Here is a 22,389-nt window from a genome sequence, read left to right as displayed (position 1 = left end):
GCACTCTGACCCCAACCTCCTCAGTTGGGGTATGTGAAGAAAAGAATTCCACTGTGCTGTATGTATATGTGGTGATACACCCCATATAAGGCGTATAAGGCTTTTACACCCCATTCATCTTCTATGTGATGGCTCAGTTTGGTTGAGTCTGTTCCCCTGATAGTCTCAGATTCTTGGTTCTTGGTTGACAAGTGTGGAACCTGATGTAGTCTTCTGTTCACCACGGCTGTAACATGCTTATTTAAGTTTCTATAGACATTCTAAAAATGTCCCAGTGCCAACTTCAGGGAAGTTTACATGACCATGTGCTGCTGTGTAAAAGTTTAGTTTACCGTATTACATTAGATTAGAATCTTAGCTGCACTATCGTAGGGACCTGGTTGACATTTTTATATTGTTTTGTATAAAACACTTCTGACATCGTGAGATGACCTCGATCAGATCTACCTCTGAAGTGACACTTAGACGACTGCGTTAGTTAGCTATAAATCAATCAGGAAGTCTATGGGTAAAATGCTTAATGAACAAATTATCCCTCTGCTAAAAAGCTAATTTAGTCAGAATGTCAGCGTAATGTGTGCTGGGTATCTGTAACGAGTTTGTAATGAGTTTGTAATGCGCTCTAATGAGTTATGTGTTAATCAATTAAACAAGGGTAAAAAAAGTCATTTGAGACGTTACGCGTTGCATTTAGTGTGCGTGTAAATCAACTCCTGTTTCCTGAAGAGAGTGATGGAAGCTAATCACAAAACAAAGTCATTTTAATCTCATTTTATAGTTTTTATTTTGGTACCAGCAGTAATATAAATGTCATATCAAATGATGTTTATAGAAAGACTTAGAGAAGGAAAGTCATTAATGTATGTAAGTGGCGTAAACTGAGACTTTGCTATTATTATCTATACGTGCTAATAAAATGGATATTAACACATTTCAGCAAGAATTATTTTAGAAATAGATGATGGTTATACCGCAGAAATGACTCTTAACAAATCAGCTGATGTTATCATGTATTCGTTTTTAACAGGCATCAGGTGGATGGTTTCCTTTTGGTGTTTATTCCCAAACTCCTGGCATGAAATCTAAGCTATAAAACTGTGTCCTCGGAGTGAAGATAATTTATTGGTTAATATTGCAAAGCACATTGCATAAGAATTCTGTAGAGATTAAAATGGATTGGCTCGGTTTTAAAAAACAGTCTAGTTCTAGACTCAAGAGGCTTCTTAATGTGACCTGAAATGTCTACATCAGATATTGAGAAAGCCACTGGTTATAAGTAAGGACAGAAACACATATAACCAGAGGTGGGAGTAAGTCACACACGTGCAAGTCACAAGTAAGTCTCAAGTCATGAATGTCAAGTCAAAGTCAAGTCGAGTCTTTTTTAATATTTGTCAAGCGAGTCTCAAATTGCCAAATTAAGTCTGACTCGAGTCAAGTCGATTCCCACATCTCTGAGTCATTTAACTCAAGTCCGAGTCAAGTCTCAAGTCATGAATGTCAATTCAAAGTCAAGTCGAGCCTTTTTTTAATATTTGTCAAGCAAGTCTCAAGTCTCAAATTTGCGACTTAAGTCTGACTTGAGTCAAGTCATATGACTCGAGTCCCCCATCTCTGCATATAACTGACAAAAATATGTTAATGTTCAGAAAAAAATAGGGCAAACAGATCAGGATCTAGAAAAACTAGCTCTGATCTGAAGGCTGTGTAAACATCCAAAAGCACAAATGGTCAAAAAAAAACCTAGTCCTAATAGCGTGGCTATGTTTAATGATTGACAATTTAGCCCTAGTATTTTAGATAGTGTTTAATTTTTTTTTTTACCAGGCATAAGAGTTCATGTTATTCTTTACAAGGCAACATCATTGAGGCTGTGTTGCTTCTGAGTTGTTTTATTGTTTACAGCTTGAATAACTCACTTGGATTGTGATAGTTGGACTAAAAAAAGACTAGAAATCTGAGCTTTTTTTAAGAGACAAGCATGTCTTTGTAAGTCTAGAAGGTCTATTACTCTTTAAAAGACACAAAGACTAAAGGATTAGCCAACGTTATCCAGCTATTATCTTAAGACTGATTATTCCTCCCAGGCTACAGTGCTAGCTTTCTCACTACCATAATGAGAGGTCAACATAAATCGAGCCTGGACTCCAGGGCCAATATGGACACTGGACTCATACTGATAAATCTCATAATCCAAAGTGCACTCAACCTCTGAACTCTTCTCAAAATTTTTACACCATTCATACTCTTTATATTTTGCATTATCATCTGTCTTTTTAGTATAGATTCCCACCCAAGCGTTGTTGAAGGCATTTTTCCAGCTCGTGAAGGACTTCTTGATGTAGAGTCTGGCACAGGCATAGCCGTCTTTAGTGTAGAGCTGTAGGCTGCTCTGATAACCTCGGATATTAACTGGAGGAATCCTGTTGGCTTCGTCAAGCTCCGGACCTTTCCAGATCATTGTATAGTATGTTGTCCCAAAAAAAAAGTAGTAAGGTATCTTTTCACTTTGTAGAAGCTGAACATGAAGCCCAGGATTTAGAGGTACTGTAGTGTCTATGGATCCATATGTTCTACCATTCAGTGGATACTCCCTCAATGGTTCAGTGTTGGTTCTGCCTTTATAAATGCCTATTTTCAGCTTCATTCTTGCAACGTTCTCCGGTATTCCGCTCCAAGTGATCTTCGCATACCCTCCTGAAGTGGATTTCACCTCTAGTTCTACTTTGTTGTGCATGACGTCACTGATACCATTGGACGGTGGAGAGCAATTATCGTTTGGATTAGCGGTTTGGTTCATTGCGCAGAATGATGCTTGTAAAAATATATCGGTTCTTGAGTCAATGTTGTAACCAGCCAGAGTCAGAAACCACTCAAGACCTGGCACCTGGGGATATAACATTAATACTTTGGCAGCTTTTTGTTGATGATTCAAGAACTCACACAGGCTAAAGTCTAGCCTAGGATCATTTGCTTCACATGCTATATCCATACCAAGTGCTCGAATTTGAATCAGAAGCTGAACGCTGATCTCGTAGGTCTCGTCTGGATCGTAGCTCCTTCCTCGGCCCTGGTACTCTGTCATATACACTTTCTCTACTTTTCTTTGGTTGCTCTTCTGAACTTGAACCAGGACTCGGTCTATGTTTTTCTGAGGTGATTCTCCTGCATGGTGGAAATCTTGCATAACATAAAACGGTAGCATTCGAGCGCTTCCTCGATCGAGGTTACCCAAAGAGTAATAAAGACTCTCAGAAGAGTCGAATGGTGCTCTTTTATCGGTATTTTCATAGCAGTGCAATCCATAGCTGCCTTGTCCTGGATCAAAAGTAAGTTGCATCTCTTCACCTGAATCAATGTCGACAGTGTTAGCGAACCAGTGCAGAAGCATGAGGCCGTGTCGTGGGAATTCTTTCATTGAAGTCGTTGTGTTTTTCAAGTCTTTAATATTTCTCAGGGTCTGGATGGCAACAGCACTGGTTAAGATCGAGTAGAAAAGGAAACCGCAAAGCAGAAGGTGCCTCTCCATTTTAAATCTACAAAAACGAGAAAGCAGAGAATTACTAATAACATGGTTAGATAATGATGTTAAATAATGATTATTGGACTCCAGTGAAAAATTGGCCAAAGACTGATGATGCTTTGGTCTAGCTAACAGCATCCCATGTCAAAACTGTAGTTGACCTTTTTCATATGTCATTATCAGAACTATGGTTGGTGTTTGTTGCAAGTCTCAAATTTGCGACTTAAGTCGAGTCAGGTCATATGTCTCAAGTCCCCCATCTCTGGTTAATATAATAATTAGGCAGTGCAGAAATAACAGTGTGTTTTAAAGGCATGCTTTCAAAACTCTTCCTAATTAAATGCAAAAAGCTGAATGTAAATTATTAATCAATCGTTCAGCCAATCGGAAAGAAGCTTTTTCTGACCTACTACAAACTCCTCTATAGGCTCCAAAAAATAAACATCATGCTACTTGACTAATGCTGTGTGATGTGTAGCCTAGTGGTTAAGGTGTTGGGCCATTCGGAATTTGTGAGCTTGATCTCAGGTCCACCAAGCTGCCTCTGTTGGGCCCCTGAGCAAGGCCCTTAACCCTTAACTGAATTGCTCAGTTGTATTTAAAAAAAAATGAGATAATGTAAGTCACCCTTGATAATGGTGTCTGCTAAATACTGGAAATGTAAATGTACCCAGTATTTGGACAGTTTGTGAATCCTTTAAATATCTTGCATTTATGCCAGAATGTGAATAAAACCAGTAATAAACCGTGTAACAGTGAGATAATAAAAATAATGTACTTAAAACAACTTATACTAGACTTCTGCTACTATACTAGTCCTACTCTTACTAATACTGTTCATAACTACCATTAATACTAGAATAATACTGTACAACTGAACTCTTACTACTGTGTAAACTTACTGTGTAACAAACCTGATTAAATGGCATCAAACAAAAGTATGCATCTATTTTTATAACTGAAAAAAATATAAAATAAATAAAAATATAAATGAAAAATATACTGTATATACTGTTAGAATGGTTATGGTAGAAGTAACACATACCTCACACTCGGGATGAAGAACACTGTGATCAGCAGCTCGGTATCTTCTAGACTTCTTTTTCGCTCCAAACTGTTGCATAACTGGGATTCAGAGGGGAAAACGACCCAATAACAGGAAACACGGTCACGTGGTGACACTGATTTGTTTATCAATCTGTAAACAGACTAGGTTAAAGAATAACTACTCTTCTTCTTCTTCTTCTTCTTCTTTATTATTATTATTATTATTTACAATATGAGAATAAAGTCAAGAAATATAAAAATCTTACAAATAACGAAAAACCCTCAAAATAAATAAAAATAAACTGTATATAACTGTTTATATGTCATATGTTTGTACATTTCCTAGACTCTAGCTACTAAAAGGTGAAAAAAAAAAAAACCATTGAATGATAAATACATTAGAAAAACACTGTTATTTTCAGTATATGTTGTTCTGCTATATATTGGCAATATTTGTGTTGTAACTCAGACTCATGTGATTTTACCCAATTCTTTGTGATTTTTATGTAATGCTCCATTTTCCTACAGACTACAACTCCCATAATCCTCACACATCCCTCCTTACATGACCCCCAGGACCCTATAACCTCTGTCTCTCACTCCTAATGACAGTCACCTGTTCACTCAGACTCACTTTGAGCTCTGAAAGATTTATTTCAGCAATATGGAGTTTTATAAAAACACTAAGATTCAGTCGTACAGGTAGGTTTTACTTTTCACATAATAATGTAATAATGTCACAAAGCTTGTGTTTTTGATTGTTTACATGCACCATGGGAGAAAATCTGAGAATTTAAACTTAACATAAGCATTTTAGACTTGTGAATAACTTAAACAATGGAAATGTTCCATATTTTAATATACAAGATTTTGCACTGATTTATAAATCACTGTTTAAGTTTCACTCATTTATACAAAAAGCTTTTTAAAGATTTTCTTTGATTTAAATCCATCAAGGGGATTTTTTATTGTTTGTGTTCAGATGAAGTGCAAAAAAAATCTGAAAGTCTAAATGTGTAAATATTTAATGATTCTAATTTTCATTCAAATGTTTTAGTATTAAGTTGAAGTTTTCATATGTTTTAATGGTGTTTTAATATATCTTATATTTAGTACTGTATAAAGCTGGAGGTTGTGTTTTCTTTATAATAAATAGATCATAAAGAGTGTAAAGCACTGTGATGTTAAATGATCATGAGAGGGAGCCAAAGTCAAGCTAAAGACAGAATTTTAGTCCCATATTGATACTGACTGCATTCAGGACCTTCTGAGAAGTTCTTATTTATGAGACGTGAAGTCAAGTAAATTTGAACTTTCTCTTAATTAACTACAAATTAATACAGAAAGTTTTTTTTATATAATATATAATTTGTGCAGGGAATTTAGCTTGTTTTATTGTAAACATCTAAAGGACAACTATTTAGCTTCTGATTGTATTTTAAGAATTTACTGCACAAAACAAACACAATTGAAATGATTATTTTATACATTGACAATTAACACACATTTTTATTTAAAAAAAAATGTAATATTCTGTTTATAATATCAAAGTTTTTTCATCAGATGAAAGTAAATTTGAACTTTTTCTTATTTTACTACAAATAAATACAGAATTTTTTTTTTTTTTTTTTTTTAAAAACTTTACCACTAGAAATTCAGTAAATGTGCCTCAGGTGCTTTTTACCTTGTTTTTAGTGCAGGCAGTTATCTTGTTTTATTGTAAACATCTAAAGGATAACCGTGATTGTATTTTAAGAAATTATTGGACAAAACAAACACAACTGAAATCGAGTAAACATTAAATTGGAACAAATTTACCGCCAACTAAAGATTTCAAATTTAGGCTTTTTAACTTTTTATTACTAACCAAAATGACAAAACATTTTATATCCAGTTAAAACTTTTGATTCAAACTAATATTTTACATCATGTCAAATTTACACATTTACCTTCACAACAGAACAGTGACGTATAAACTGTATAAATAACTGAATAAAACACCTGTGTTTTTAGCATTAAACAACACCATATATGTTTTATGTATTTATCATTACATTTAATGTGAAATGTCAGTGAAAATGTCCGATTCTTACTCGCTGTAGCACTAAACACAGTCACACTATCTGCAGTTATAGGAAAATAATCAAAACCTTTTAAGTGCTGTGGTAATTTTTTTATTTTTTTTATTTTATACATTGACAATTAAAATACATTTTAATTTAAAAAATAAAAAAATGTTAATATTCTGTTTATCATATCAAAATGTTTTCATCAGATGCTAATTAGCAGAGATGGGGGAATTGAGTCATATGACTTGACTCGAGTCAGACTTAAGTTGCAAATTTGAGACTTGAGACTTGCTTGACAAGTATTAATAAAAAAAGACTTGACTTTGACTTGACATTCATGACTTGAGACTTACTTGTGACTTCCACATGTGTGACTTAGTCCCTAATTAGTTTCCAAAACAATTTTTTTTTCCAACCCTTATGCTTTAATTAGTTATTTACACTCTCCCAAGGAGTCGTGCGAGCTTTTACTGTTGCAGAAAACCATTTCTGGAAAATCCGATAGGAGGTTTTATCAGTAGAGAACATAAAGCGAGCTTGTACTCCAGGTCCAATACTCATGGATGACTTGTACTCGTAGATTAGATATTCTTCAGTGTTATCAACCTTGTTAAAACTGGTGACCCACTGATAGTGTTTATACTTGTGGTCCAGATCTTGATCGCTGGTATAAAACGACACCCATGAGTTGGCAAACTCAGTTTTCCAATCGGTGAACGACTTTCTGATGTAAATCCGAGCACATGCGTAGCCATCCGTGGTGTAAAGTTGAAGGCTTGCGTTGTAGCCAGTAACGTCTGTAGGAATCGCTCTGTTTGCTTCATCAAACTGTGGCCCTCTCCATATGAATGCGTAACGGAGGCCGATGAAACCATACTCGAAAGCAAAATTTAACATGACCAGACGTGGATGAATCCCGTGCTTCAGCCCTAAGTAGGTGTCATAGGATCCTGAAGATTGACCACCTATTTCTGTGAACCTCTCGAGCTCGTTAGACATGTCGCTACTAAAAATAACAGCAGTAGTGTTCATTTGAATGATGTTCTTCGGTAAACCACTCCAAATGATTCTTGCGTAGCCATCTTCTGTCGATTTCACCTCTATCTTGACTGTATTGTGGCCTTCACACAGTGTCTCAGGATCCCTGGACATTTGGTCTTGCTGGTTCGGTTCATCAGTTGTGCAGAACCAAGTTTTCCTATGGATGTTGTACCTGTTGTCTATGTCATATCCAGCCAGAAACAGAAACCACCTCATGCCTGCGTCTTCAAATATAGTCTGCAGATGTTTGTCAGAATGTTTCAAGTGGTGCAGAAATTGGTCTCTGGAGAGAACAAGTCTAGGATCATCTGAGTTTTGACCTTCAGTCATGTGGGATTCAAGAATTTGTATTAAATCAAGAGGAGTTTTGAGAATCTGTACTTGTGTCAAGAGTTTAGGACTGATCTCGAAGGTTTCATCTGGGTTATAGTCTGCCTCTTGGTCTTTGCTCAATGCTTGTGTGATGTACACCTTGTCTGCTCGGCGTGGGTCGGTTCTTTGCACTCGGAGGACTATGCGATCCAGGTCTCTCTTGGGGTCCTCAAAGGCATTGTAGTAGTCTTGGGTGACGTACGGAGGCAGCTTGGTTCGGACACTTTCTGAACCGAGACTACCCAAAAAGTAGTACGCTCTGTCACTCGAGTCATCCAAGTATGGAAGGAAAGAGCTGTTGCTGCTTCGATAGTAGCGGAATCCGAAGTCCTGCCGTGCGGGATCGAAATGAAGCAGGATATCCTCTGATCGGCTGATAGAGATGTGATTGGCCAGCCAGTGCAGCAGGAGAAGACCATGGCGTGGGTACTCGTGGCCAAATGTTTTGTTTTGGAGATCCTTGATTTGGTGTAAGGTCTCGATCATGGATGCGCTTGTGCTGACGGAGAACAGAGTTAGGAGACAGACGAGGCTCGTCCACTCCATGATGAACGCTGCAGATGAACTGCGATTTTGGAAAATGAATCAGTTTAATTGGCAAGGTTTTTTTTTCCATCTGGTATATTACAGATTTCCTTCTCCTTTTTTTTCTGTCCTAATGAACAGGCACTAATACGATCTTGTTCATTTATTTCTAAGTTCATTCAATAAAAAGTGCAAAAATAAATAAACAGGCATGTGACGTTATAGGATCAGTGAACGTTTTAGCCATTGAGCTTAAGCTCTTTAACCTTTTATTTTAAAATTATTTCTAAAAAGTAAAAAATGATAAAATGACCATAGAAATGCAAGGTGTTAAATATGTACCTGAATGCCTTGTTCAGTGATTCGCAGTCAGTTCTAAATGTTACTAAGACCCACATAGTCAGAAATCATCATTTAAATCAATTTATTCAGCTTCAGACATGAACATATTGATCTTACCTGATGTGTAAGTGGTAAAAATACTCAAGCTGTTCACAGACACTAATCTACACCAACTAGACCGTATTCCCTAAATCACATCTCTCTTGAAACAGTTTGTAAATGTTTAATCATGTCCAGTTTGCTATGTACTTAACCCTGAGGTTTTTCACTCCACAGATTTGTCAACTCTCCAGACCTTGATTTAAGGTAAGAGTTATTTTGAAAACATGAACTGGATTTTACAATTGGATTGGGAATGTTTGTCTTAATCCATGGAGGTGCAGCTCCTAAATGACAATGTTTATAGTCTCTCAATCAAGGTTACAACAACGTTAATGCAATATACTGTAGAAACCAATGGATTTACATTGGAATGAGCATAATGCCAGATCAATATGAATCCCTGAGTAAATAATAACCATCAGGGATCAAGTATTGCTCTCATGTATACTATAAAACACAGTGATACGGTCTGGCAAGCCATTTTAGCTTTTATACATTCACATGATGTGGATTTTTGATATCAAGAATTCAGTTTTCAATACTTAAAATGTAAATATTAAGAGTGTGATTTACAGTGTTGTATAAAGTACTAGAAAGCAATACTTGAGTAAAAGTACAAGTGTCGTACTAGAAAAAGACTTCGGTAGAAGTGAAAGTTACCTTTTAGATTATTACTCAAGTAAAAGTCTTAAAGTATCTGATATTTACTGTACTTAAGTATCAAAAGTCATTTTCTGATCTTTAATGTACTTAAGTATTTGAAGTAAAAGTAAAAAGTAAAATTTCAGTGATTTTCAGTAGGCATAAGAGGCTCTTCATCCGGTATGAAGAATCTTTTATTCCAATCTACAGAAACATTTCTTGCAAATACGGCCACGGGTGTATAACGTTATCTTCTTCACCTTGTTCACCTTGTTCACCGCTATCATCGGGGTGGTCGTCTACGACAGGGGCAGCCAACCCGTGGCTCTTCATGCGGTTCTTACGTTCATATCGAAGTTTGTGTGTCTTTTTATTGTGCGTGTTCGCTTCACTTGAGTTCAATACGGTATTTTCGTCAAACGCGCATGTGAGTGGGATGAAAATACCTCAAAGTTTCCAAGTAGGAGCAAAATCATTTGAGTAAACAATTTGTGTCAAGTTCGCTCTCAAAATGGCAGGGAAAAAAGGTGATGATCATTTGTGCCCATGTGTATGATGTGTCTCTTTGTGGTAACACAGTAAAAAATGTGGCTCTGTTGTGGCTCAGGTTCAGTTGTGCTTCCGCCTCCTTTTGGCAACATTACGCTGAAATAGAGCGTGCGGAGCTGCGTCATGTAATCTAGGAGCAGTGATTCGCCAAACCTCCCTTATTGCAGTCGCAATTTTATTATTATTATTTTATTTTATTTTATTTTTTTTTATTATTATTTTGTAGTAACGAGTAACGAAGATGCTTAGTGGAAATATAGCGGAGTAAAAGTGTACATTTTATCTCGGAAATGTAGTGGAGTAAAAGTGAACGTTGACAAATTTAAATAGCGAAGTAAAGTACAGATACGTGACATTTCTACTTAAGTACGGTAACGAAGTACAACACGTGATTTCTAGTAGTAACCATATTTTTGAAATCAGGAATTACATTTAAATTCAATTGCTAATATTCAACTCATAATTCTATTTAAAATATTCAATTCAATAAAGATTTGCTTATACCTCATTTAATTCTGTATTGTTTTACTCTTTGACCGAGAGATGGAGCAAACTTCTTTTAAAAGGAGGGAGGTTTTTAGTGGGGTAACAAGTGTGAATGTGTGGCAAATGGTTTACATGGCTCATGGGTCAGGTAGGAGGGCCCCTTAACAGAATTTTGCTTAGGGCCCCAGTGAGGTCAGGATCGGCTCGGTGTATATATATTATATCTCCACTTATATTTTCAGATTTTATATAGTTTTTTATATAGTTTATACTTTTTTATTTTTCTATCTCCTTTTGGTTTTGGTTTATTTTTTATCCTAAATTGCATTACTTTTTTATGCTTATATCCCGGACAGTGGCAAAAAGCATTTCACTGCATGTCGTACTCTGTATGTATGTGACAAATAAAATTTCATTTGATTTGAAATACATCACAGGAAATTTTCAGAAGCTGAACTGGTAAAGGTAGATGATCTAGAATTAGACTTTTACTGCATATAAAATCTCACTTCTGCTCATTAACACTCACCTGCTGGATGTAGAACCACAGACGTTAGTGTTGTCTCCTAAAGACAGAAGAAGAGCTGTATTTATAGCAGCTTATCAGAAGAGGAGAGTCTCACTCAGCCACTCCTGGGTCCAGATTCTGTGGTGTTTATTTATTCTAATGTTTTCTTTTGGAATGGGGTGAGGGGTTCTGGGGTATGTGGGGGCAGTTTGTTGGGGATTTTGACCTGCTGATGTTAAGATATTTTTCTGGCAAAAACTCAAGTTAAACCCCAGTTAAAGTTAATCCAGACCCACAGGCTGAGTTCCAGGTGTTTTATCATTCATTCATCTTCGACCGCTTATCCAAACTATCTCGGGTCACGGGGAGCCTGTGCCTATCTCAGGCGTCATTGGGCATCAAGGCAGGATACACCCTGGACGGAGTCGCAGGGCACACACACACTCTCATTCACTCACGCAATCACACACTAGGGACAATTTTCCAGAGATGCCAATCAACCTACCATGCATGTCTTTGGACCGGGGGAGGAAACCCCCGAGGCACGGGGAGAACATGCAAACTCCACACACACAAGGTGGAGGCGGGAATCGAACCCCGAACGTGCTAACCACTAAGCCACCGTGCCCCCGGTGTTTTATCAGCGCTGTGTAAATACTGTCTCTCGTCTGATTTGCCTTGTCATGGTCAAAATAAGTGATTTAAATCATATGTACCAGAAATGTCAGCAATTTTTGTCATAAACTAAAATGCTTACATTTGAAAGAGTAAAAAAAAATAGAAACATGTGAGAAGAGATGCTTGTTTTCAAAGACCCAGAGCTGCTACGTCTACAATCACTGGCAAAAATTCAAGTTAAACCTTATTTACTGTAAGTTCACACCAACTCACCAAGAACTGGGTGTTTATTAACTCTGTGTAAATAAAAGCACACGTCTGACCTGCATTGTGATGATGAAAAGATAAAAATTCTATGTATTGGATATTTCACAGATGCTTTTAAAATGAAATAAATCCATGTTTTATGTTGGATTTAGATTTGTATCTGTTCAGTTTATATATGTACAGTGTGATACATCAGATTATGAATATCTAGGATCAGTAACCCTGTAGAAATTATCAGCAGAGTGAGATGTGAAGGATTTGCCCCAGCACAGACGGTGACGGAAAAGGAATGTTTTTTTGTTTTATTGAAATTGAATGATAGAAATTGGACATTTTGAACAATATTTTTGCAGGTAGCCAACATCAACAAAAACATTTATTAATATATAATCATTCAGTACATTTCTCTGTTGCTTGAAGCTAAAACATGAGATGTTCCTCTTTGATTCAGTGGAATCTGTGTACTGATCATCAGCTCATGTCACTTTCTCAGTGATGTGGTTATAGGGGTCATTAAACAGGATCTACATATTTCTACACAATCAAATCTAAAGTAAATCAGATCTGTTCAAAAGTAATAGCATGCTGTGGTTCTTCAGCTCCAGGCAGCAAGCAGAAGTTCAAAGGTCCGATCGTCTGCAAACAAACAGCGTATTTTGTCTTTCGTCACAGTTTTGTCCACTTCTAACAGGAATGTTGCCATAGTTCACATCCACAAAAACCCTGGCACGTCGGCGGAAGCTCTCACCAAAAGCCCTCTGGACGTATCTTTCTGGAACATCTTCATTTACTGGCATTAGCACCTGGGCCACTGTAGTGCTCCTTCTATTTCGGCGAGGTATGTTCACCTGAATTTGGAGGTTGTAGTAATGCCGATTATTTCTGTTCTGCAGCCCCTGGTTGTCAATGCGAAAGTTTCCTATCGATATGAGGGTCCCGGCCTGATTGTGCAGTAAATTATTGCTCCATTGTAAAATTAGTTCATTTATCTCTTTCCTCCAAGTTCTTCCATCTGTTATTGCATCATCATCAGGCTCTGCAGTAATCTTGGTCTCCTTTCTGTTCCCAAGGTCAGTCTTAGTACAGATCTCTACTATATTATTAGGTTGTCTTTTCCAACGTCCACTGGTTCTGCAATCAATGATGGTCTCAATAGTGCCACAGTAGTTCCAGCCTGAGTCTGTCCTGCACCATGAGTAGTCATAGCCATGGGTGTCACAGAAGTGATCGTGTCGGCACGGCTCACCCTTGTACGTGACATCAGGTGATGGAGAGCAGTAGTCCCACCCTTTATCTGTGTTGCACCAGTAGTATGACTCTGACTCATCATAGGAACAACCGTCTCTGCACTCACTCTGATAAGTCGAACTTATATACAGCACTGTTCTCTGCTCCACTTTTCCACAGTAATTTTCCTCCCCAGACTTTGTATTGCACCAGTAGTAATCTTTACCATGCAGGTCACAGGGATGCCAGTCATAACACTCGTTGCCTTTATAATCGGTGGTTGGTGTTAATGAGCAGTAATCCCAGCCCTTTTTAGTGTTACACCAGTAGTAATTTCCATGCGTTTGGCAGTCGTCGTAACACAACTGCCTATATGTGGAAGTTCTATAATTTAGATCTTTGTTCCCTTCCTGTGTCCAGCAGAGTTGGCCAAGTAAAATGATGCACATGAGGATCTGGGTGATTTTTTGTCCTTCGCCCATTTTGGTGTTTTTCTACACAGAAAAAAAGACAAAAAAACACATCATAAGTTTACCATCTCACCTTCCAATAAATATTAAAATCATATCATATAATACATACATTTTTATTACGTGCAACCATTCACCAACTCTGAATGAGCTGTTGCTATAGAAACGATAATCAGCTATAACAAGCGCATTAATATAAAGCAGTGATTTGCAGCTGCGCTCGTGTCAGAGCTGCTGTTATAGAAAATAAACTAAATACATCACAGGATAGTTTCAGAAGCTGAACTGGTAAAGGTAGATGATCTAGAATTAGACTTTTACTGCATATAAAATCTCACTTCTGCTCATTAACACTCACCTGCTGGATGTAGAACCACAGACGTTAGTGTTGTCTCCTAAAGACAGAAGAAGAGCTGTATTTATAGCAGCTTATCAGAAGAGGAGAGTCTCACTCAGCCACTCCTGGGTCCAGATTCTGTGGTATTTATTTATTCTAATGTTTTCTTTTGGAATGGGGTGAGGGGTTCTGGGGGTGTGGGGGCAGTTTGTTTATTAGGGCAGTTTCAGTTTTTTACATGCTGCTGTTAATAATAAATCCACATGTATAACCATTATATAAGTTGTTGTTATTGCCACATCAGAATGCTTTGTAATACTTGTCTTGCTTTAACTGAGTAAACAATCTTTTTTCTGTTAAAAAGTTAAACCTCAGTTACGGTAAATCCAGAGTTATGGGCTGAGTTTCAGGTATTTATCAGCACTGTGTAAATACTCTCGCACTCCAACCTGCTATGTGATGGTGAAAATAAGAGGGTTTTTTTTTTCATTTTATGGGGAAAAGATCAAATCTTAAAATGCTTACATTTTAAAAAGCGGAACAAACTAGAAACATGGGAGATTATGCTTTGTGTTGAGGTTTGTTTCTTGTTCTTTTATTCCATAACACAACTAGTTGCCAACTAGTAAAAATACTCAAGCTGTTCACAGACACTAATCTACACCAACTAGACCGTATTCCCTAAATCACATCTCTCTTGAAACAGTTTGTAAATGTTTAATCATGTCCAGTTTGCTATGTACTTAACCCTGATGTTTTTCACTCCACAGATTTATGTCAACTCTCCAGACCTTGATTTGAGTTAAGAGTTATTTTGAAAACTTGAACTGGATTTTACAATTGGATTGGGAATGTTTGTCTTAATCCATGGAGGTGCAGCTCTGGATGTGGTGACAGTACACATAGTGATCACACGTATATCAGCAACGTGCTGAACAAGTACTGAAAACAACGAACATTAAGGCTTCACAAAGAAATAATGTTTAAGGGGTAAAAAAAATCATGGGCTACAGTATATAAATTACACAGAATAATGTGTGATTGTGTGTTTCTATGGGGATGATATCAGTTTAATAAAAGGACAAATCTGCATCAGTGTTATTTCATTAGATTCATATATTTTATTGTTAGAAATTCTGTTCAAGTGCATTTTTTTTGCAACTGCATTACATTTATATTCAGTCATTCATTTAGCAGAAGCTTCATCCAAAGCGATTAAATCAAATGCATTCAAATATCTGCATGAACACATATTCTTTAATCATCAGCGTGTTTCCAGTGAAAGCATGAAATAAAAAAAGAAAGAAAGAAAGAAAGAAAGAAAATAATGATATAATTAGGTATTGTGTTAATTAGTGTTAATTTTATTGATTTAAAAACAATTGTATTGCTTCCGCTAAAGAAAATAGTGCGCTCCGTCTCTACAGTTAGAATCCTGTGTGTCCATGGCAATGCTCTGTTTTTCATGCAACGGTGTGTTATAGTTCGCAGCGGTCTGTTATCAAGAAATAAAATAGTGTGTGTGTAGAAAGAATTCGTCCACACGCCGCTAAAAAAAAACAAAAAAAAAACTCCTGAGCGCAAGTCCACCGTCTAGGCGGCTTTTTGCGTTAAATTATATTTCCTGTCACTGCACAGGCTCTTTTATTGTACATGACCGCTTATGTCCCGATGACCGGTCTTTGCATTACGATTAAAAGTTTTAATTTGGTGTACTGACTGGACTTTCGGTTGTCCCGCCCCAATATATGCAAAATCAAAAAACTTTTTACAACATGGACATGTGACATATCAAAACACTCAGAACAGTCGGGGGAACTTCCTCAGGAGTATTCGGATGACGCCACATGCTCATCTCCACTTGCCTCAAAATGTTTTTGCACCCTATCTTTCTGTCCACTTGCCTCCAAAAGTAACACTGACCCTTATGTCCACCCCCTCCAAAAAGCACTGGCCTTCGCGAATACTTGCATCGTCAAAGCCAACATCAAAGTTTGTCGCGACGAACTTTACAAATTTAGTTCATTCCTAAAGTGGAAGTTTCAGCAGCTGTAGTAAGCTTTAGTATCAGCAGCTGTAGTAACAACAGCAGAACTGTTAATTGTTTATCCTTGTTAAAGCCTTTTTAAATCTTATTTGTTATTTCCCAAGAGATCAACCTAGACTGTAAATAGGTTGTATTTTAGTCCCACAGTAAAGTGGCCTATTCTTTTCAGTTTTTCTGAGTATATTTATTTTATTTCTGATTTGAACAGAAACATGAGACACAAGGCAACCAAAACAGTTTTAAAAACCTTTGTAACTTAAGTTGTCAGTCGGAGTCTGTTGGGCCGCAGCTTTTGAGTTGTGTTGGTTAAAATAATATTCTGTTCAGAACAGGTTCATCATTTGTGAATGTGTCTAAATCAGAAATTGAAAACCAGAAACGTTTAAAATTTGCATTCAACAAAAATCATTCAATACTGTATGTGTATAATCTGTCATTACACTGACATTCTCAATACAAACTTTACAAAAAGTCTATACACCCCTGTTATAATGGCATGTTTGTGATGTATAAAATGCAACCAGGATAAATTTTTTTCACCATCAATGTCAGTTTACAATGCATAAAAAATTGGGTTAAATAATATGAGCAGCTCATAGTTTTATATCCCCTGGAAATCTTTCACGATTTATTCAGATATTGCATAGCACATAGCACTTTGGCAAACACTTATTGTTTTTAAAAAGAGTGCTTTATAAATAAACTAAGTAAGTAAGTGCAATAAAATATTAGAAATGAGAACATTTTTAAAATAGAAATCTAAAGAATCTAAAGTTTCTATATGTTACAGAGAACCTTGAGTATGTAAATCTTAGAGATTTTCTAGAACTCTCTGGCTAAAATGTGTAACTTCAGTTTTGTAGCCCGACTTGGCAGGTGGATTAATAATGCCCCACTCGAGGCAGTTTGAGTGCTGGTTCGGAGCCTAATTTTTATTTGACAGCCAAAGCACCGGCCCTGAACCAGGAAAAGTGGTTCTTAAGTAGCACCAAAATGTTGCTGGTCTAGACTCAAGAATCGCTTGCATCAGGGGCTGTGGGCGGGGCTACTGTTAGCGCATTTGATAATGTACCTTAAGTAGGGGCTGTGGGCGGGGCTACTGTTAGCACATTTGATAATGTATCTTAAGTTTACTAATGTTTAATACACTTTTACTTTACCGCAATATGATACATTATCAGCACACATTATAGTAAGTAGCTACATGCTAATGCTAACTTTTTTCTGTGTTAATGATAAAATAACGTTATGTACTTTCTCCATTACAACCTCCGTTTATACAGATTACATGGAGCTGCACGTACACGTTGGATTCGCCGCGTTTGGGTGTTAATGTAGGTTCACAAAGCCATGAGCATTAACAGTAAAGCAACATCCGCCATTGTTGATGATGTGTGTGTGTTTGCCGCTGCAACGTTAACGTTGCTGTGTAACGTGACACGTATACAGTGACGTCAGACTCGGCTCTGTGACGCTCTCTAACCGATGGAAAGGCAAACCGGTTCTTAGACGGTTCGCCAGTGGAACCAACTTTGAACCAGCACCAGCACTAGCTCTGAACCAGCACCCGGGTCTTTTTGGTGGAAAAGGGGTATCAGAGTACAAAAATTCTTCAGCAGTAATGCCTAAGGCAGAAATGTGATTGGTTCCATAAGACATTTAACACCTTCTTTTAACATTTTAATAACCTATTTTCTCAAATCATATTCCACCAGTCCAAGTTTTTTGGTGTCCACATCAAATTACAAAGAAGCAGCCAAGCACAAAAGCAGCACTAATCTAGAGTGGTGTGAAGAAGTGTGAAAGAGGTTGGGGCTGATCACCTCTTCACTTATAATTAATCTGTTCTGTTTAAATTTGGGTCATAATGGGGAAAAATGATTTCAGAAACCAGGCCTACCATGTGACACACTCACAAAGGGAGGTTCGGCTCTCGGTCTAGGTTCAGTCAATCCAGGAATCAACCTTCTAACAAGTTCAATTACCACGACCAGAGAAAACAAACTGCTGAAAGTATAGAGGACCAGAGAATACAAACTACTGAAAAGATAGAGGACCAGAGAAAACAAACTGCTTAAAAGATAGAGGACCAGAGAAAACAAACTGCTGAAAGGATAGAGGACCAGAGAAAACAAACTGCTGAAAGGATAGAGGACCAGAGAAAACAAACTACTGAAAAGATAGAGGACCAGAGAAAACAAACTACTGAAAGGATAGAGGACCAGAGAAAACAAACTACTGAAAGGATAGAGGACCAGAGAAAACAAACTACTGAAAGGATAGAGGACCAGAGAAAACAAACTGCTGAAAGTAAAGAATGACACCTCCACAGCTTTAGGTACTGTATAGTCACTTTCACGCTCATTATTTTCAAAGGTTTCAAAATTGGTGATGGGTTGAAGACGAAGTTCAAGGTCAGGATTTGGAATCAAGTGAGTGTCTATTTCTCCACACAACCTTCCATTAAGTGGATACTCCACCAAAGGCTTGTCCTCATCTTTGCCTTTGTAAATGCTTATTTTCATCTCCCTTTCCATCATTTCTTTTGGGATCCAGTCCCATACAATCCTCACCTGCCCATTCGGTGAGGATCTCAGCTCAAGCTTTAGTTTGTCTGATTTGTCTGGAGATTTTGATGTTCCATGTTTTTTGACGTTGTTATCAGGATTGTAGCCTGCCTGGTACAAAAACAAATGGAGGTGTGGAGTGTTTGGAAACAGTTGTTGTATTTTCAGAAATCTTTCATAATCAGGATCATTTTGATCAGGGTTTCGATCCCTGCTGTCCTCGTCATCTTGACATAACTCTGCAATTTCTTTGAGCAGCTCTTTGCCAATCTTGTAGGTAAGATCTTTAACATAAGCGCTGCCTTGTTTTCTGTCCTCATGGTGCTGTGTAATAAACACTTCATCCACTACTGTTGGAACCTTCTTGCGAATTGTTATCAGAACTCGGTCAATGTTACTTTTGGGATGATTCTTTTCATTGCAGAACACCTTAGTAATATAGTGAGGTAAGTCTTTGCCCTTAATGAGATTGCCCAAACTAAAATACTGGAAATCTGTATTAGACAGGTCTGGTAAGCTATGTTCATAATTTTTATACATATGAAAGCTAAAAACATTTTCTGCTGGATTGAAATTGAGTCGTAGTTTTCCATTTTGGTCGATTTTACCCTGGCTGAGAAGCCAGCACAGAAGCTCAAGCCCTTGTCTTGGATAATGTTTACCGAAGTCTGTTTTTTCTTTTAGATCCTTCATGTTTTCCAAGACATTTATGCTGTAGATCCTGAACAAGACCAGACACAGAACAAAACAAAAAAGGAGTCCTCTGGTCCCCATTTTTAAACCTACAGGAAATAAAAAAATATATATTATGTATGATAAGTCCTAGATTTTATGAATGTATTACTGTCATTGGCAAAACCATTTTCCTGCAAAGAAAACTATGTTGGTTTCCAAGGAAATTCAACTGACATGTAAATGTGATCATGTGTACATGGGGTAACTGCCAGATTACCCGACTAACACTGTTTTACCCCTTCAAATCGCCAGGGGTGGATGGAATCAACCAGATAAAATGCAAAAAGTGCATTTTAACTTAAGTGAATATCTGACCATTACATTCACGGTGCTTCTATCTCAAATGTTTAAAGCAATTAATTTATATATTTGGCAGATTCACTTAACCAGAGAAACTTAAATTTATCTCCTTTATGCATCTGAGGGTGAAGCACATCACCTGGATTGTGGTGACGGATGTGGAAATCTAATGACTGTTGAGGAGAATAAGTAGAATTGATCAACTCCACCAAAATAGGGAATGGTAATGCCAGTGCCAGTGCTGTGTTTTAGCAGAACCAGCTAACATACAGTAGCGGATTTACCAGCAAAGAGGTACAGTGAGGGAAATTCTTAACCACGTTACCTGTGGCTGCCAGGTGGTAAACTCAAAGCCGACAGCACTGAGGAAGGAGAACCGAGTAGGATGCAGGGAAAACAGACTCCAGATGTTTGGTGGATATGAAGGTGTGGAGGAGATGCTGAAGAATGAGAAGTTTGTGTCACCTCTTTACAAGAACACAGTATTGCACGAACAACATACATTAACATTATTTAATAAAAATGTATCTAATCACATACCTGCAAACTCACACGAGGTGAAAAAGGTGACAAGGTTCGAAATATACACCACCAGTGTTTAGTGCTTTTAGTGTTTTTTTTTTTTTACTTTGCTTTTACGCGCGTGCGTTATAGTCTTTCAAAAGTGCGTTATTTGAACGGAGAGGCACAGGTACGCGCAGCGTGCACGCGCAGTCAGAGCTGGATGCGTTTATCTATAATGTTAATCGCCGCAAAGACGGCAACCAAAAGCAGTGAAATTTCACTATTCTTATTACCAGAGTTATCATATAATATATAATATAAAACTCTTCTTGTTTTAAATTCTCACTGAGGGCTAAAACCCCTAAAGATGAAATCCTAAAACCGCCCCTGATCGGAACCTTAATAAATTGATGAACACAAATATATAAGACGTGAGGATGATTGTGACGTGAGGCGTCATCTGTTTACTAGTGCTTCACACTCCAGTCCAGGTTAAAGTTGGTTTGCCATCCGCCATAAAAAGTCATTAGAAGTAGAGACACGAGGCATCAGTTTTATAGACGGTTTATTACGCTGTGTCCAAAACCACCGCCTAAACACTACTTCGTCTAATTATTGGATGGAAGTAAGCGGTTTCGGACGCAGCTGAAAGAAGCCCCCCAACACCAACCCCCACCCCCCACACACACACCAACCTAAAAACTCTTCGGATCTACACGATTCACACAAATGACATATTTTGATTAAAAACGGCGAATTTCGCCGAAAAGGGACTAGTTTGCAGGTATGTAATCAAGTAACAGCAAATACTACTGTAACTATACCGCATGGTTTACATGTTGTATAGTGTGAAACATCAGACTATGAAAATTCAGGATTAATTATTAACCCCACAGAAATTATTCGGTTTCCCTCTAGAAATGAAATCTTGCGATAAAATACATGATAAATACACGATAAACACATTAGAACGTTTGAAGAAGACTACAGTATAAAGCACCCACCTTTACCCTCCACTTTGAGAAGACTTTCACACCAAGAAGACAGTTTCACTTTTGATTCAAACCAATCTGCGCTCTGATTGGCTGAGCACTTATCTGGGAAACAATTACAGTTTCCTGTTCTGGGGGAAACTTGATGTGTTTATAGATGTTTGTACAGAGCGTGTGTGTGTGTGTGTGTGTGTGTGTGTGTGTGTGTGCGTGTGTGTGTGTGACATTAATCAAGCAAAATGATTAATGGGACTATCTTGGTTAAGCACAAAGAAATAAGTGATATTCAGAAGTTGATCTGGATAAATGAAATGTAATAAACATTTAAAGCACAGACATCATGTATATGAAGTAGCATGTAGCCTCATTTAGCTCATGATCTTAATAATGTTTCATTCCTGATGCTGTGCAAAAAAAATCTAAATAATGATAATATTAAATGCTCTAAATTTGCTAAATAATCAGCCACATGGAAGTTGTGAAAGAACGTCTCAACAGTTCTTGCTAATGCTAATTCTGTGTTAACTCTATTCTAACATTAGATAATAAGTGGATGTTAACATTATTAATAGATAATCATTCAGTGCATTTCTCTGTTGCTTGAAGCTAAAACATGAGATGTTCCTCTTTGATTCAGTGGAGTCTGTGTATCAGAGGTGGGAGTAAGTCACACATGTGCAAGTCACAAGTAAGTCTCAAGTCTTAACCTTCAAGTCTCAAGCAAGTCCGAGTCAATTTTTGTGAGTGTCAAGTCAAGTCACTGCTTTATGTCAAGCAATTCGAGTGAAGTCGTAGCTTGTATATATTAAACAAAGTTAAATCTACAGTATTTATAGTATTTAAAACTCTGAGAGTTTTATTTGCAACAAAAAATGATTATATGCATTTATTTTTAAAAGGTGTCCACATACAGGTGAGTTGTAAATACAATAAAAATCTAAAAATGAATAAAAATCAAAACTACAAAGAATAAGATGTAAATGTAACTGAAATAAGGACAACATAAAAGCATGAAAAGTTTCAAGATGCCTCAAACATGGCAGAAGACCATGGAAAAGTATATATATAAAAGTACAATGGTTTCTATGGTTACAATGGTTACTATGCAACCAAATGGCA

General features: G+C 37.2%; 4 protein-coding genes across 5 annotated transcripts; all 4 read right to left on the bottom strand.

Moving 5' to 3' along the window:
- Window positions 1–772: 772 nt before the first annotated feature.
- On the bottom strand, window positions 773–11,241 carry LOC132841990 (uncharacterized). Its single transcript, XM_060864661.1, has 3 exons — window positions 11,228–11,241; window positions 4,569–4,648; window positions 773–3,536 (listed from the first exon to the last, which is right to left on the bottom strand). Exon 3 carries the CDS (start codon window positions 3,527–3,529, stop codon window positions 2,075–2,077), a length of 1,455 nt encoding a protein of 484 aa, XP_060720644.1. The 5' UTR covers window positions 3,530–3,536; window positions 4,569–4,648; window positions 11,228–11,241; the 3' UTR covers window positions 773–2,074.
- Window positions 6,409–16,534, bottom strand: LOC132841988 (uncharacterized). 2 transcript variants are annotated; one of them, XM_060864658.1, is made up of 3 exons: window positions 16,525–16,534; window positions 9,037–9,105; window positions 6,409–8,617 (listed from the first exon to the last, which is right to left on the bottom strand). In XM_060864658.1, exon 3 carries the CDS (start codon window positions 8,596–8,598, stop codon window positions 7,069–7,071), a length of 1,530 nt encoding a protein of 509 aa, XP_060720641.1. In that variant the 5' UTR covers window positions 8,599–8,617; window positions 9,037–9,105; window positions 16,525–16,534; the 3' UTR covers window positions 6,409–7,068. The 2 variants fall into 2 exon arrangements, with proteins under 2 accessions (XP_060720641.1, XP_060720642.1); XM_060864659.1 differs by lacking the exon at window positions 16,525–16,534 and adding an exon at window positions 8,920–8,952 and having other exon boundaries at window positions 9,037–9,113.
- Window positions 12,368–14,291, bottom strand: LOC132841986 (uncharacterized). The gene is made up of 2 exons (XM_060864654.1): window positions 14,147–14,291; window positions 12,368–13,812 (listed from the first exon to the last, which is right to left on the bottom strand). The coding sequence occupies exon 2, from the start codon at window positions 13,798–13,800 to the stop codon at window positions 12,712–12,714; it is 1,089 nt and encodes a 362-aa protein (XP_060720637.1). The 5' UTR covers window positions 13,801–13,812; window positions 14,147–14,291; the 3' UTR covers window positions 12,368–12,711.
- Window positions 15,223–21,321, bottom strand: LOC132841989 (uncharacterized). Its single transcript, XM_060864660.1, has 3 exons — window positions 21,283–21,321; window positions 20,100–20,214; window positions 15,223–19,521 (listed from the first exon to the last, which is right to left on the bottom strand). Exon 3 carries the CDS (start codon window positions 19,511–19,513, stop codon window positions 18,056–18,058), a length of 1,458 nt encoding a protein of 485 aa, XP_060720643.1. The 5' UTR covers window positions 19,514–19,521; window positions 20,100–20,214; window positions 21,283–21,321; the 3' UTR covers window positions 15,223–18,055.
- Between the last annotated feature and the right edge of the window lie 1,068 nt (window positions 21,322–22,389).

The sequence above is a fragment of the Tachysurus vachellii genome, chromosome 2, assembly GCF_030014155.1.
Source record: "Tachysurus vachellii isolate PV-2020 chromosome 2, HZAU_Pvac_v1, whole genome shotgun sequence".
NCBI lineage: Eukaryota > Metazoa > Chordata > Actinopteri > Siluriformes > Bagridae > Tachysurus > Tachysurus vachellii.
Note: the sequence above shows the minus strand (reverse complement) of the source record. Positions and strands in the feature narration are given on the sequence as shown.

Coding starts and splice junctions, on each gene's coding strand:
- LOC132841986 (XM_060864654.1), bottom strand. CDS start 13,800: ATGGGCGAAGGACAAAAAATCACCCAGATCCTCATGTGCATCATTTTA.
- LOC132841988 (XM_060864658.1), bottom strand. CDS start 8,598: ATGGAGTGGACGAGCCTCGTCTGTCTCCTAACTCTGTTCTCCGTCAGC.
- LOC132841989 (XM_060864660.1), bottom strand. CDS start 19,513: ATGGGGACCAGAGGACTCCTTTTTTGTTTTGTTCTGTGTCTGGTCTTG.
- LOC132841990 (XM_060864661.1), bottom strand. CDS start 3,529: ATGGAGAGGCACCTTCTGCTTTGCGGTTTCCTTTTCTACTCGATCTTA.